Consider the following 16,743-nt stretch of genomic DNA (forward strand, 5'->3'; position numbering starts at 1 on the left):
CCATTTTTCAGCAGCGGCGTTTTCACGCCGCGTTTGCCGGGTTGCTACAAATTCGTGAAAAGCCTACGCCGGCTTCAAAAAGTTCCTTCGAAATGCGCGGAGGTCAGCGCCTTCTGGATGCATTGGAAGAAACCAAACAAACACGCGTCTGCACCCTATACTCCGCTTGTCGGACGAGCGGGCGATGCGCCGCGCAAGGCGTTTTCTTTTCTACTTCGAGTAGGAAGACGCGGCGGCGCGATTTCAGATGGCGTACATCAAAATGACGCGCGCGACCTTCCGACCACGCGTCAGTCGCGCATGAAATCAAACCATTCTGGAGGCAACAGCGAGATGTCGCGAAGGCGTTCGTCAAAAAACACACGTGTCCATCCAAACGCGCGTAAATCGCGCCAAAAATTGCGCCACGCGCTTCCACCTTTGCCCTTCAAGTTCCCTTCCAAGATTTATATGCACGCAAATATGGTACTTGAGGGGCGATGATACTAGATGCTGCAAGCGCACAACTTGTATCCCGTGGTTCTGTTTTTGTACTACCTCACATTTGTCTTTCAAGTAATAAACGTTCAAAGTGTCTATCTTGTTCTTTTTTGTATATTTCTTCACTCGCTACCTCATGTACCAAACCACACGCAGCAACGGCGGCGAGCGGCATGTCATGTGCTGCGGATGGTACGAGCTACAGCGTACTCGACCACGAGCCGAGCGCAAGTTCTGACGAGCCAAAATCGAACAACGCGACCGATCGCACTAGCGAGACTAAGCTCGTCGCTGCACGAGGGCGTTTACATGCTGCATTTAACTTCTAAGGGCTTATGTGTAATGCAACAAATACTGCCCATTGAGAGGCATGCTCTCGCTAAAAAAAAAAAAAAAATGGGTTTCGGAAATGGTCCAACCGACTTACACAAACCGAAGCCCTGCGAGTGGTTTCGCGGTTGGTAGTGGCTTCATTGACCGCAAACGGATAAAACAAAGTTTTCGTTCTCATGCAGACTTATGACACAAAATCCATATTACACACTCAGCTATAGAGCGGTTTCCTTAATGCAGTTTCTAAATAATGGTCGCGCTTTACGTCCGCGGCAGCTGCTCGCACTATCCTCATGGCTTCAAACAGAACCTTTTCGACATTATAAGCGTCAACGCAGTTACTTTTATTCATGTTCGCAATCGCAGGCCACGATGACAGCAACCGCCTCGTGCGCGCAGCGCGCCAAAAAACTCCGTTGCCGCCGGCGTCCCAATCGAAATATGGCCGCAACCCCCAACTCACTTTCTTGTAGTTTGTAGCTAGCACCTTTTCACAGGAGAAAAAACGCCGCCGTGCTGGGCTGCGCGCGGGAGTACAAAGGCCGAGGTCACAGCCAGTGCATTTTTGGGGGGTCACGCCTATTTAGCGTAGCCCAGAGAGGATTATGGCGGCGCCCAGGGAGCCGTCTGTGAAAAGGTCTATACAGGCTCGCTAGGTTTTTTTTAGCCTTCGACAAGGTCACGAGAGCGCGCCAAGTGATGCGATGATGATATAAGCTCGCTTAGGCGCGCCATGACACGGACAGCGGCACATGAAGGCACCAAACGTAGCCTCTGTGATCGGATCCGGCAGCGCACCGGAGCCCATCGCGGAGGCCGTGCACCAAAGACCGCTTGGGAGCAGTTTCGGCGCAATAATGCGTTTTGGAGCAGGATGGCGCAGCAGAAGCGGATTGGCGCAGCGTGGCGCAAATGGCGCAGCACTTCCACCCCTGAATCTTGGCGGACACTGCATACAAATTTGACGCTATGTAGCTGCTTCCCTGACTCAAAGATACTCATTACGACAAAGGATATGGTTGCTTATGTAACAAAAACCGAAGAGCCTTCAAAGGTCTTCAACTTCACAATCTGAGAAGACAAAGGCAATGAAGAGTGCACAACAACTTCTTAGTTAGTCCTTTAATAACACCACATGGATGACGCCAAGCATGAAAACGCCATGCAATGGCATTTGCGTTCAGTGCATGCAGTGGTCAATGTGAAATTCAATGAAGACTGAAAAACAAACATGGCGCCGATGAAAAAAAAAAAAGGAAAACGCTAGTCACAGATGTGGTGGTTGTGGTGGTTATGGTGATGTGGTGGTTGTCCTCAATGTCTAATCTTCACCCTGAAAAAGAGGATTGGACAAAAGCCCAACATCAGTGGCATACAGTACGCTTCAAACAGAGAACTGCTCGTTAAAGGCACAGAGTCACCAGCCAGCCAACATTCTTTTTAATTAGAGAGATTCTATGAAAGCTCCATACTTGCAGGCATAAAATAGTTTGAGCTCTGACATTAACTGCAACGAACAGGCACTCTCAACCTCAACATTTCACAATAGCTGCACATGCATTACAGAGCCAAGTGTGTGCTAATGCATCACGTCACAGTAAACATGCAGCATAACAGGCCTTGGCCACCTTATCTTCCCCATGGCCACTGAGAGTTTTCTTTCCTTGGTCACTTGCACTTTGACAGGACACACAGACCATCGTCACAATTCTCAAGTGAGCTCACTGGACAGTGTACTGTCAGTGCACCACATTCGGAGGCAAAAGGAACAAGTTTTCCATCACCTACACCATTGAAGAGATGCAGCAATGCCAACTATAAGGCTCAAATTACAGTACTACTAAAACCTTAGAAAATGCTGTATTAATTTTCAGCTGCTGGTCACTCTGTCCCCCCTACAGACAAACGTAACCACTCAGACACACCACAGAGTGGCAAACACAGACCTAGCCCACTGTTTACTTTCCACACACACACCAGCCACAAGAAAGGAAAATCGCAAAGAAAGCTGTGTTAACAAGGAAATCTTACATGCACCTTGCCGTCCAAGCAGCGGAGACTTGGCCCTTCAATAATAAAACTGTAAAGATTAAAGTTATGGCGAGTCAACCATGTCAGGCACAGGCAGGCTTCATTGCACTGGCATTGTCCACGTCAGTTTCATTGTGGATCTATTGCATTCATTGAATGGACTCCCAACAGGACATGAATCCTAAAAAAGTTTCTTCATCAGTCACATTTCATTCACAGCACTTGACAGCACTCAGCACTGAACCTGTGACAAATGGCCAACAGTGCTGAAGTAATGTGCAGTTTTTATTGGCCCACATTTCAATGGAATGGTAATATGCCATTTGCATTGGCCTTTCTCCAAACAAACATTAATATCCAGAGTTAATTCTTATAGCACAGGTGAAAATGCTGGCTTTGCAGTGCATTTAGTGAGTCAGCCACGCACATTGCTACTGAGAAACTAGAGGTTAAAACAGCAGAAGCAGAGCACAAAGAGAGGGCTGGAGAAGAGTGGGAAGAGTTAGTGCCTGCATGCTTTCAGTTCACATAAGAGTAAACAAGTACACACACAGTTTGTACACAGAAACAACCACTTACTGCGAGAGAAGTATGCTAATGCAGGACCAACAAAATGCAAAAAAAAAAGACGCCACAAAAAGACTAATTATACATATAGAGGCATGTGAAGTAGCTATGCCCTGGTTAAACTGCTTTTCCATACACTAACAGAAATAGCATGGAATGCATTGAAGCACATGCAGCAATATGAGAACGTTCCGAAGTCTGTTCAAAACTAAATCAAATGAGAAAGGAAACCATGGCACAATACCACCGCAAGAAACTTGGTCAAATGCTTTCAGGCATGCACTTGATATATCTTATATTGTGGTTCGGACAATGCTTGCATGCACAAGTATTGCGACCAAACAGGCTAAACTGAACTCTTAAATTGCTGTCCGCAGATACTGACATGAAATTCTTCATTCACTGAAATTCCCATGGAATAATAGTTGCATGCAAGTGTGGCAGCCAACAATCTTATGCCACTTTACTTGCGGTGATATATCATACAGGCAATGCAAAAGAGGACTGCATTAAAGGTGCCGGAAGAATACAGTCAAGCACAAACTGAGCATACATTTCAGGTATGTTTTATGAACCGTGGTAGCATTAGGCCATGATCAGGCTAACTTTCGTGAATCGAATTCCACCTGCATGCCTTGACAACACTACAGTCTGGTACAAAGGAGCTAAGACAACATAGTTATACAAAAGCCTCTCCAATTTACATGGCTACAGAAGCATGTTTCATGGAAGAGTTCTCCTTTCTTTGAAACTACCGCAGTAGTGGCCCAGCTTCTGTAAGATTTCGAGCCACTTTTGGAGCAGGTTTGGAGCAGACAAAATGCAGTTCGGGATCACTTGGAACTGTAAAGCAGAAAGTCTGAATGCTCGTCCCTACATTTCTGTTTGCTTTGCAAATGCAACAAAGTGGCCCATTTGTACACATTAAATTTAACTTGTTAGCAAACAAAGAAATGCTGCTCTAATCTAAGTAAGAAACGAAACCAACCAAGATATCACATGCTGGCTGCACAGCACGCATGCTTGACCGCCCCTACAGATTCCTCACCACCCCCACCCACAACCACTGCCCCACCAAATCTGCCACTGGCAAAGATTCCCAAACTCAGTTCCACAAAGGGAGTTGTGGGTGCGAGAAGTAGTTCCATATCGGATTATTTCACAATTTACACACTTTATAGTTTAGAGAAATAATTGTGCATTGTTCTCTGAACTTTACTAAGCCACTGCACCTCGCATTTGCACTTCCGTATTGAGCAGAGAAACCCATGCAGCAGCGGCACTCCAGACTTGTCACTGTGCGATTTGTTACACACGGTGACCGCTCTGAGCCCGCTCGCAAGTGCAGTTTGTAAGGCTTGCATGCTGAGCTAATTGCCTGAACTTTTTTGCAATTGACAAAGATACGATTGTTGAACGGCGTTTTATAAAATACAAAGTATACCGAATTTCTTAGCGTGGAGAATCACAATACGAATAGTGGCTCACAAAAATATCACTTGTCTACATAGCGCCAGTTCCTCATGAGTGACGAGCTCCCAGACTAAAGACAACAGACAGAAAAACAGGGGGAGTAGGTTCTGCAGTAATATGGAAAAGGCTAAAGCTCTACATTTGACTGAGCATATGCAGGGTGAGAAATGCTCCACTACTGTTGAAGCAGGCACAAATGAACATTGGCGAAGTTGGTGCAAGCTGCACTAGGATGGGTGCAGTAAGGCGCAGAGATAGTGGCAAAATGGCACAGCTGGACCACCACTGACTACCATGAAACACGCTTTTAAAGCAGCAAATTTATGCCCACCACTAGGATGCAGAGGCACCAATATGCCGAAAGAAATACTGGCAATATCATCTACTTGTCCCTAAGGCAGCCCTCGCAATGAACAGTTTCCAACCGATAATTCAGAGATGCTGCCCCATGGACCTAACGTATATAATATTGCTGGGGTTGAACGTCCCAAAACCATGATGTGATTATGAAAGATGCAATAGTGGAGGGCTCCGTAAATTTCGAACACCTGGTGTTCTTTAACATGCCCCTAAATCTAACCAGGCGGGTCTCTAGGATTTTGCCTCCAGCAAAATGTGGTCGCCACGGCCAAGATTCAATTACACAGTACACTTTTGACAACCTGAACTTACAGTTAATTGAAACAAGTTTAATAATTTTGGCTCGGCCATGTTGTCAATGTACTTTTAATAACTGCTTGATTCAAGATGATCTCGTTAATTCATACTTTTTGCTTGTCCGTGCTGGAAAATATCTGCTGCCTTTGTCACTCACAGCTGAACATTTGAGTTCTTGTATCACCAACAGTCGCAAATAAATCAAACCGCCTGGCTAAAGTGTCAAAATGGCCAAACAATACAAACTACGCACACCAACAATCGCACATTGATTGAGGAAGAGAAAGAAAAACTGACTGTCTAGCTTTGGTCTATCATGCGGAGACACCAAGGAGCATTTCGAAGATATTAAAGGGTCCAGGATATGCAGCGACTGACAGTGACAGAACTGACAGTATCAGCTCTTCGCGATACATGTGTACGTACCCTGATCTGCTAGTAAGCAAAATCTGACAAACATTCATTGAAACGCTGTACAGCCGTGTGGAGCCAATAGTCTCCTGGCAAATTATATGCAGCGCGTCGCCTACTCGGCTTACACAGTCACTGCTGGGCCTGCTTGCTGTACTGCATGCATGCATTTGCCATACCCACTCTGCTATCGACTGTGCACAGATGCGGCGTGCAGCTTGTTGGGTTCTAGCAGTCCTGGCAGCAGACGGAGGTACGTTTGGGTTGTTGCCTAATAAAAGCGTTCAATAGGCTTAAAGTAGTGCTACGCCACACGTGTGCCCGAGCAGATAGCTGAAGATACTTATTGTGAAGTTTGTCGGCACTAAGTAGGGCTCCATGTTTTCGGCAGAAATTTGGTGTTTATCGGGAGTTTAATTTTGCATTAATCTCAATACTTCAAAATGAAATGTGAACATGAAAACATCAGAACACACTAAGCGTATTTTAGCTGCCTGGAAGGTTTGAACATGCAAACGCATATACACACAAGCAAAAATACTTCAATACAAAGCACCTACGTTTGTGCTTATTATAACCTTAAGCTTGTTATAGATGCAAGCATACGTTACTAGCTTCGAGAAAACCCTAGACTAAGCACCACCACTGGGAAGAAGCACAAGAGTGGGCTGCTTAAGCGTCCTGGTTGTTTTCGAAGTGAAGTACCAACTAGCCCAGCAACTAATTTTGCTAAGATATTTTACAAGACTGTTGTCACTGATAGAAGTGCACTCCTTTCGATTGATGACTCGGCTTTGAATCGGAGCAGAACACAGCTACGTCGGCTAAGGCCTTTCCAACCTTCTGGAAAGCAGTTTTTATCAAGTGCCAGCTGATACTGTGTCACGCTGCACTAACTACTTGCAAGTCTATCATGAGTCATAGACGGTTGCAAGCACCACCTCCGCCGGACATCCGCGGAGTTTGGCAAATTGTTGACGGTAATGGAAATCAGGTCGTGTTGCATCGAAGAGTTTATTGTCGCAATGTCTATCGCACTGACCTCACGTAAATATTTCCGAAATAGTTCATTAACTGGCATCATGCTTACCGCCTGACATTTGCTTCGAAAGAGGCTGCTAAGAGCTTGGTCTAGTGAAATCCCAGCATGACAGAGTGCACGGCAAAACTGGTGCACGAGGCAACGTTTATACTGGCCAAACCAGCCGGTGTATATATATGTATATATGACTGCTTCGAACATGCAGTTGCGATAAAGAACGAAGCAAGGTCATACTGGCTGTTAAAATCAATTTATCGAATAAATCCGAATTTGTCAAAAATTTTACCGGCAAGCGTTTATTGAATTTTGTTTTATTTATCTGAAAACACTGAGCTCTAGCGATAAGTCAGATACTGGCGCAGTCGTCGGTGGCCGCCACCTCGCCTTCATTCTTTCCAGGTGCTTAACCGCAAAGGCATCGCTGCCATCACGCGAAAGTCTAAATCATTGATAGACCTATCTCTGAACTTATTGAAAAGACAAAACATTTTACAGCATATTGTGGTGCTGGCAAGTTCAGTGGCGCAGTAAACTTTTATGGCACAAACAGTTATCGGGGTACGGACTAACCAGCAGGCATAGGACAAGCCACTAGGCCTTAAAACAGTCAGCAAATGCATTTGGCTCAGAGACTCATACCCCAGTCACACTGGCAAGTTTAGTGTCATTTTGAGCGAGTGCACTTGCACCCCCAGAATGGCACTTTGGCAGCGCGCTGCTACACGAGAAAGGGCAATGCACTTTGAAAATGATTGTAATGGCGATGGGTACTTAAGTAGCACAACAGGTATTTGTTATTTCAGGCAATGTTTCTTAAGTAATACTGTATTACAGCTATAACCACCCCTTAAAATAAAATTTACGCACAAACACGGCGGCTGCAGCCATTGCACGGCGTGCGCTGGGCATGCCCCTGGCGGTCGTGTCTGTAAACTGCCCGAGAACGAGAATAGCAAAGTAGTTTTTTGTATTATAGTATGTTTTAATGCATAAGAATATTCCTAATAAAGAAAACGATAGTTCAAAAATGCTATGAACTCGGCTTCGGATAATAACTTATTTATTTTCGAGCCACTGCTATTGAGGCTAGACACTCCGTCTCGGAGAAGTGATTTTGGCGAACGCACTCGCCGGCAAGTGCGCTTTGCAGCGAGTGTCACTAAACGTTCCCGTGTGACAGCGTGCAAATGACACTAGTGGCAAAGTGCACTCCCTCAAAGTGCATTAAGTTGCCCCGTGTGACAGGGGTATCAGTCGGGGATCAGTCGCAACTGATTTAAGCAAGTATGTATGAACAAGGTACAACTGTACACACACATACACACACAAAAAAGGCAACGAGTGAACTGCCCACTGCACTTATTCGTTTGCTGCAAACTGGTGTGTACTGTCACCATGAGATCTAAATTCTTGTTAATATGCTTATACCACGCACACACCATGCACACAAATGCACACAAACTAGCACTGACAGGTGATTGAAAAAAAAAAAAAAAAGGGAATCAGAAGGCAGGCAGGCACTCCAGCCAACTATCACTCACCCCCCCAAAACGTCCCCCGCGGCCTCCCCGGCCCCGGCCGCCGCCTCCACCACGGCCTCCGAAGCGTCCTCCACCCCCTCGTCCACCACGGCCACCAAAATCTCCTCGGCCTCCGCCGAACTTGCCCCCTCCACGGCCCCCACCCCCACCACGGCCCCAACTGCCGCCACTGCTGCCCCAGCCCCCACGGCCACCGCCGCCACCCCAGCTGTTATTGCCCCAGCCGCCGCCGCCGCCTCCGCCGCCACCTCCTCGTCCACGGCCATAGGAATTTCCACCTCGTCCTCCCCGGGAGTTGCCACCTCGAGACTGATTTCCACCCCTAAAGCCACCACCTGCAAATCACAGGATGCAAGGTAATCAGAATTTGTGCAAACACAGCTGTATAATACTAGTGAGCATTAATGCATTTATAAGTTACATACTACACATATGGGATTAGACCTATAACACTGCCGACATTCAGGACATCTCGTACAGTGCATGAAATCGTGCAGCTGTCAAAAGGCCGATCTATATCGTCACACAACTGATGAAGCTCATGCGGACTGGCTGTGAAAGTTTCTGCCCTACAAAATAAGCACCAATGATCTGGCATCTTTGTCTCCCTTCCACTAGCAATATTTGAAGAATTTTTCGAAGGTGCAAGAAATTAAAGGCAGCATTTGAATGCAAGCTCAGCTACAGAATGCCTGCCACAAACCAGGGGGACCTTGAGATCACAGAAATCTTTGATGGCGTCTAACCTGTGTTCAATGGCCAAGGTAACAGACTGGATGTAAAAGACAAATAAAATCGCATACCATAACAGCATGCAGTGACAAACTGCAGACGATGCCAGTGAAGAAGACAAGATGCACGGTAGATAATTGCGCAAGTTAGCACCCATATCTGCAGACTTCTTCACCGTCGATGTCTGGCTGTGTGCTTTAAGGATTTTCGTCATGTCTTACCAGCACACCACAAAGCTACTTTAGTGGAAGTGCATTCTAGTCCTGGTTCTCCAGCATATGTTCTACTACATGCATTTCAACAACTTTGGCACAATTATAGTTATCGTCATTCAATATCAAGGCAGCTACGAATGGCACAAATTCCACCCCAAGTGTCTGCACCAAAGAAAGCAACACGCTTTGCAAAGAAACAAAAATCACTCTGCTATAGATGCACTGTCAACCACTTTTCATGCAGCAAAGAACTACATGAAGTGGATACAGTATTTACTCATGTATAAGCCAATCTTGTGTAAAACCTGTACCACCCACTAAGGGATGCAGAAATTTTAAGGGGTGACGAGGGTCTCAAAATAGCAATAATCCTTAAAAAATGTCAAATTTTGGCAATCACAATTTTGAAAGCCTATGTAGCCTGAATTATGCTTTGGAAAATTATCATTCTATAGCAATATAGCTTTGTTTTCTTACAGGCTCAAGAGATAAACATACAGTGGAACTTCGATTATACGTCCCCCAGTCCTGCGACGACCCGCGTTTTACGACGAATTGGCTTGGTCCCGGCAAAACCCCCATAGAAATAATGTATTAAAAACCTCAATTGTACGACGCAATTTTACGCCGGCCCCGCCTCGTACGACGGTTCGCTGGACTGTCTGAGAAAAAAAACTACAATGACGCGGGCTGGCACGCAAACACACTGCGGCCGGCGAAAAAAGTCGGGAAACCGAGGAACCGAGTTCGTATCCGCGCTGCCACCACAGGGCCTCTTCAATTTTTCGACACGCGGTTGGCCATAGCTAGCCAGAGCCAACGTTGGCAGGAGCCAGCCGGAGCGCATTCGTTTTGTCGCATTGCACTGCGCACTTCCGTTGTCGCCTTTTTTTCTCTCTCTTCTTTTGGGTGGTTTTGTAGTGACAGTTGTGAGCAGATAACATGGCAGATAATTTCGAGCTCGCTTTGTAGTATGCGATAACTTTCACTAGATTTCGTGTCGTTATACCGGACGTGTTGAACGGCGATTGTTGAGCTAACGTTTGCGACAGCCGCGGGAACCGGTACTCGCCGCTGTCTAGCTACCAGAGGGCTGGGGCGTTTTAGCCGCTCACGATTGGTTGAAGCTTGCAAATCGAATAGGCCTACTGCCGTGCTGCCATTCAGCCATTCCTTCACGTGTTTGCCTCATCAGTTGGTTGCGCTGCGCCGCAGCTGCTGTGTCCACGTGCAAAATTTTCTGTGTTCGGACATTGGTGTGCGAGGAAGCTTTCGAATTCTTGGTTGCGAGTGCTGCGTCTCGCAATGTCGCGGAACCGAAAACCGCTGACGCCCTGAGAAAAGCTTCGCATAATCGAGGAGGCGGAGAAGCGGAACGGAGCAACAAAGGCCAGCATTGCCCGCGACCTGAGCATTCCCGAGTCGTCGCTGAAAACGATCCTCGCTAAGAAGGACAGCATTCTACTAAATGCGGCAAAGTTCGGCCTGAACAGGAAGGCCGCGAAAGATGGCAAATATGCTGCCATGGAGAAGGCCCTCGTTGAGTGGTTGCGTCAGGCCCGCAGTTCAGGAATCGCCGTGGATGGCGCAATTTTGAAGGAGAAGGCTGAGATAGTTTCATTGCGCTGCGACATTGACGACTTTAAAGCCTCCAATGGCTGGTTGGATCGCTTTAAAAATCGCAGTGGAGTTGTGTACAGCCGCTGCTGTGGAGAGAGCGCGTCAGTCAGCTCCGACACTGTAGAAAAGTGGGCTGCATTGCTGCCGGAATTGATACGGGAATACAAGCCGTCCGACGTGTTCAACGCAGACGAAACTGGATTATTTTATAATATGCAGCCAGAACAGACATTGGCATTCAAAGGAGAGAGCTGTCACGGGGGTAAGCGAAGCAAAGAGCGTCTTACCGTATTGCTTTGCGCTAATGAAGACTGCTCTGAAAAGCTTCCTGCCCTCGTGATCGGCAAGTTTGAGAAGCCGCGATGCTTCAAGAATTTGAAAAGGCTGCCGTGCCAATACACGTTCAACCGGAAAGCCTGGATGACGGCTGCTATGTTTTCTACATATCTGCAGCAGCTGGACTCCAAAATGGGGGCTAAGAGCAGAAACAGAAAGATTCTTCTTCTGCTTGACAATGCGCCATGCCATCCATCAGATATGTCGCAATTCAGAAATGTGAAAGTTTTATTTCTGCACCCCAATTGCACTAGCCAGCTGCAGCCGCTTGACGCTGGCGTCATCAAGTGCATGAAACAGAAATATCGGAAGTTTCTGGTGCAGCGTCGGCTGGCGGGCATGGAACGCAAGCAGTTGGATAAGAAGCTTTCTGTGCTTGATGCAATGCACTACATGGCTAGTGCATGGGACGCAGTCACGCCAGAAACCATCGCCAACTCCTTCAGGCACTGCGGCTTTAATAGAAGTGGTGCTTGTTCTACCAGTGAAGCTGCCTGGATCTTTCGCGGACTATGTTGGTGCCGACGACGACGTTGCAGTGTGCAGTGAAGTGTCGCTGGATGACATTATCGAAACTGTGCGTCCCAACACTGCGGGAACTTCCGACGAGGAAGAGATGGACGACGCTGCAGAGGCTAGCGCGTCCGTTCCGACTTACGTGGACGTGTTGTGCTACGTCAACCACATTCGGCGGTTTGCTTGCGCACGCGATGAGATCGGCGACTTGCTGCCAGATGTTGCAGCTATCGAAAGAAAGCTGATACATCGTGGCTGGGCAAGCTCTCAGAAGAAAATCAGATTTTTTTTTTTTTAAAAGGTGAGAAATAAAGGTTCGTTCACACCTCCGATAAAATGCGTGGTTGTCATTTTTTCAATTAATTTAATCTACGTTCCTCGGAGCAGCGTAGGTTTGTGCCGCAGACTTTCTTAGGCATTATGTGCCCGCTGTTGTGGGCCAACAATGATCGTCACTGCCTATATTCTCGGTTTTTCGATTATACGATGCCCGGATTATACGTCGATTTTGCGCGGTCCCCTGAAAGTCGTATAATCGAAGTTCCACTGTACAAATCTTTTCAAAACATGAAACAGGATTTTCTTGGTTTTGTTATTTTTGTGACGTGCTTCTGCCTTACAACAGTTTTGAGGAAGTTTCTATGAACAGAATTAAACTTGGTATCATTATTTTCAGCAACAACTGAACTACAAGGCTAAAGCTTTTTTTTTTCACAGCCTTGATACAATTGAAATTATTTTGATAAGTACCAGCTTGGAAGCTAATTCTTACCTTTCAAGTTCAAAAAATATTTCTGATCAATGAAATAGCTGTTTTGACATTTAATTTGCTTTGGCCTCTTGGATGGACCTTTTAGAAGAACCACTTGGTTCTGAAATGTAACTTTTGTATTGTAAATTACCATGATGGCCCGTAAGAAATTACCTAATTACAATGCAGAAATTTGTGATTACTTCCTTTCCAATGAAATATTTGAAATCTGTTTGCAAGTTTGACATCCCCATTTAATGACGCACGTGCATGCGAATTTTCATTAAGATAGTATAATAACTTTTTTTTCAAGATCCTCATCCCCCCTTATGAAAAAAATTGCTGATCCCTCTTTCATAGCAATTGTTCATAATATGAAAGTGAAATGTGTCTCCTAAGATGTAGTGACCAAAAGCACCACTCTTACCGCCAGAAGATTGATGTTGCAACACGCGTATATTCACGAACATGAGAAAAACGTTGCGCTTCTGGGTATATCATGCTGGTCCAACGCACTCATGACTGCACCGTGAAACTCTGACACTGCCACAGACTTTCAGCATAAACTTCGCTGCACCGGTCCAAGATGGTGGTTCCATCCTTATCAAAGTAGGAACCCTTCATGATGCGTTTTGAATGAGGAAACCTGTTTGCGTACGACATAGTGGTCAGCATGTTAGTGTCCCCGGTCTACTAAGTCAGGTTTTTTTTTTCTGAATTTCTCTCCGCTCATTCTTGGTGAACCTCGGCAAAGAACACTTTTGTGTCGAAGACATTATAAAGGTGCCTAAAACCAAAGTGCTGTCAATCACAGAGGTCATATAGTTCTAGAATGTGCCACAAGATGGTGCAGGTAGTTTTCGCCATTTACCACACTTGATAATCATAATCATTCTGCAACATACTTCCACTGCTTCTGTCTTCAGCTTTGCACATTTATTTTCCAATATAGTGTTGTGTATGCCGCATAACTCTAGCCTCATGCAGCAGGCTGCGTGATTTTGAACATGAACAAAAAAGAAAAAAAAATGGAAGGGGCTAGCACACACACAGTCCTTCACTGTGGGGTCCAAACTTCAAAGACATACAAAAGGGCATGATAAACTGGCAGCTGTGTGCGCAGGTGTTAAGACTTGCAAGCAGTGACTGCAAAAACAGCCAAGCTGGTGGCCTTCCCCTCCTTTCCCTTGCATCACTCCTCACTTCCCTTTCCCACCCCATACTATCTATACATGCCTATCCTATGCTTTACCCTCTCCCCTCATCACCCACACCATTTCTCATTCACTTTCCTTTCCCACACCTTATATAAATGGCTATGATTCCCTCTCCTCTCCCTCACTTCCTTTTCCCATATACTTGCTTAACTATACAATAAAAGGCTATACCATGCTTTACCCTCTCCCCTCCTTTCCTTCTTCCTCACTTGCACTTCTTTTTCCCACCTGCTTGCTATATACATACTATGCATGGCTATGTTATGCAAGGAGCTGCTTGACCCGCTTTCTGTGGCGCATACCCGCCAAGTTTTCTGCAACGCCGGCCTTACCGCAAGCTTGAACAACTCCACTGTTAAAGTGTGCGCGCTGCTGGTGTCTGCAAACGCAAGACTTTGCCGAGGCAACCCCAACGGGAAAGGAAAGTTTCAGAAACTTGAATAGGAGCTGGTCAACTACGTACGCACCACTGGAACAATGCCTGTGCGGTTTCAACAGAAATGACAGTCAAAGAGCAACGAAGATAGCTTCAAGCCATTAACGAACCAGAACCAACTCAAAACCATCAAACGACATTGTGCAAAAAGCTGCCAGCAGCTCCCAGAAGACTGCCAAAAGAGGATGTCATGGTTCGGGTTCAAGAGAAAGAATGGATGTTCGATAAGTTAGCCGTAGACTGGCTGAAATCAGAGTGGCAGAACTGACCAGGTGGCCTACTACAGCACAAGGCCATTGTTCTCAACAGCTTTACAGGACACCTAACAGAACGAGTGCAGACCCAGATGTAAATCTGGGTTTATCTCTGAAAAGACTTCATTGTTCAGCCCGCATAATGTTCACAGGCCGCTGCACGAAAAAATTGCCTCTTGTCACTTCCTCCTGTTGCAAACGCTGACCGTGGCGACACCAAACTGTCACCATGCAGAACAATTCCCCATGGTCTCTGCCACTAATACTTCTTTTAAAGGCAACTGGATGCTGCTTTAGCGGTCCCGATATCGTGCAAGGCAGACTTTTGGCAAATTTTCAGATTCCTGATGCAAGCATGTCTTGCAGTTGGCGTGGCCAAAAGTGCACTGGTTGAAACAAAAAGGAGCCCACCGATGCCACTGCAAGCTATTTTCTGCGCTACAAGTCTCGTCAACAGCACAGAGCAGCAATGAAATCAGAGTAGCAAATCGGGACAGCAAATTTTGGCTGAAAAACAGATCTGCATATGATACGAGGCAGAACTTTCACATGGCAAAACTTGCAAAAAAACATCTTATTATATGTGGGCTTTTAAGGTACATAGAGCAAGCTGCACGAAAGTTTAGGTGCACACACCAACATGCTGATAAGTTTTGGTCACTTTTGCAATAAAGGCACTTTTGGCGACTTCAAAAGTTTACAAACTTCTGAGTGTTCACTTTAAAGCAATCCCTCCACAGTACAAATTATCTGTCGACTGTATTTGCACTGCAGTACTTTAGATGTCAAAATTTAGGTGCTCAATTGAGTTAATAGTAAATGACATGCTTCCTTCAGTCACTCCTTTCCCACGTGAGAGCAAGATAAACCAATACCTCGGGTCTAAGAACTATCATGGCTCAGCTATGAGAGAACAGAGGCAAAGAACGTACCTTGTCCAAACTTTTTTACAAGGCTGAAACGGATGCTGCTGCCATCAATGGTGTGGCATGCAGGGTTCTGTACTGCATTTAGCAGGTCTTCTGAGGACTCAAAATGCAACCGTGCAAACCTAAAAGCAATGAAACAAAAAAAAAGCAGGTGAGAACTTCAGAAAATACTGCGAATAGCCCAAGTTTGGGTTCTGACCGACTCTTCGATTTGGCTTAAAGCTAACCAAAACCTTGTAAATGACCAGAGAACTCAACTGAACATTTCAGGAGTTTCCACCACAACGTAGAATTTTAACACTAAATAGCTACCAAACTTACCAAAAAAGACACAGAGGTCTCCTTACGTGCACTGAATGTGAAAGCAGCATGGAGCACACAAACATGCCGAGTAGACTGGCACGGCTGCTATATCGATGACCATACCATTTAGACGTCTATGTCTCATGATGCCACAGATGTTCGACAGCATCCATTCTTTGCGCCGCACTGTTAGCTCCGCAGTGCTCTCCCGGCTGTTGTAGCCATTGGGATCTGAACAAAAGTGCGTGGAACAAGTACCGAATTTGCACTCTGCAGTTTAGCAGTCGAAGCCTGTTATGTTCCTCAGTGCTGCATTTTCCCAGCTGTCACGTCATTTTTCATTGGTCCCGGCAGAGCTACCATACGATCCAATGTATAGAAAACCCAGCTGTTAAGTCACAACTGTATGATATGTTGCGAAGTGCGCGCCGGCTTTTTGCACAGCTTTGCCTGGCTACACTAAGATAAGCCATACGGGTGGCGCAAGCGACACCTATAATGTACTTTCAGTTCTCGCAAGCAAAAGCATGTTTTCAGCCTTTGAGATTTGAATTTGCTATAAACAAAGATGGCACCTATGACAATCACAGTGGTGGGAATGCCTTCCAGCATTTTGGAGCAGCCATTGGAGCAGGCACAATCTGCTTTTGGAGCAGCTACCCCTGTGTTTGGAGCAGGCACGAACTTTTCATGAAAAACACAGAGAAAGAAAATTTTGCCGAGAGTTTAGCCAAGCTGCCTAGAATTAGCCAATTTAGCCTAGAAATTTAGCCAAGCTGCAAAGAAAGCCCACGAAATACAAAAAAAATCCACGTGACTAGCGCACTCGCGCGCAGTGATCGTGCTGCTCTCAGCCGTGGTAGCCACCATAGCCATGGTTTGACCAAACGAAATCAGCT

At 46.0% G+C, this 16,743-nt stretch overlaps 1 protein-coding gene across 2 annotated transcripts in view; it reads right to left on the bottom strand.

The window, feature by feature from the left end:
- Window positions 1-1,920: 1,920 nt before the first annotated feature.
- The window catches only part of LOC119399883 (nucleolin), a 60,100-nt gene continuing 45,277 nt past the window's right edge, over window positions 1,921-16,743 (bottom strand). Inside the window, exons 9-12 of one of the 2 annotated variants that reach the window (XM_037666764.2) lie at window positions 15,545-15,663; window positions 8,536-8,870; window positions 2,845-2,893; window positions 1,921-2,146 (exon numbers count right to left, since the gene is read on the bottom strand). In XM_037666764.2, coding sequence (XP_037522692.1) covers window positions 2,882-2,893; window positions 8,536-8,870; window positions 15,545-15,663 — 466 coding nt within the window. In that variant the 3' untranslated portion in view covers window positions 1,921-2,146; window positions 2,845-2,881. The remainder of the gene's footprint in view (window positions 2,147-2,844; window positions 2,894-8,535; window positions 8,871-15,544; window positions 15,664-16,743) is intronic. The other variant, XM_037666781.2, reaches the window with a different exon arrangement.

The sequence above is a fragment of the Rhipicephalus sanguineus genome, chromosome 1 (assembly GCF_013339695.2).
Source record: "Rhipicephalus sanguineus isolate Rsan-2018 chromosome 1, BIME_Rsan_1.4, whole genome shotgun sequence".
Lineage (NCBI taxonomy): Eukaryota > Metazoa > Arthropoda > Arachnida > Ixodida > Ixodidae > Rhipicephalus > Rhipicephalus sanguineus.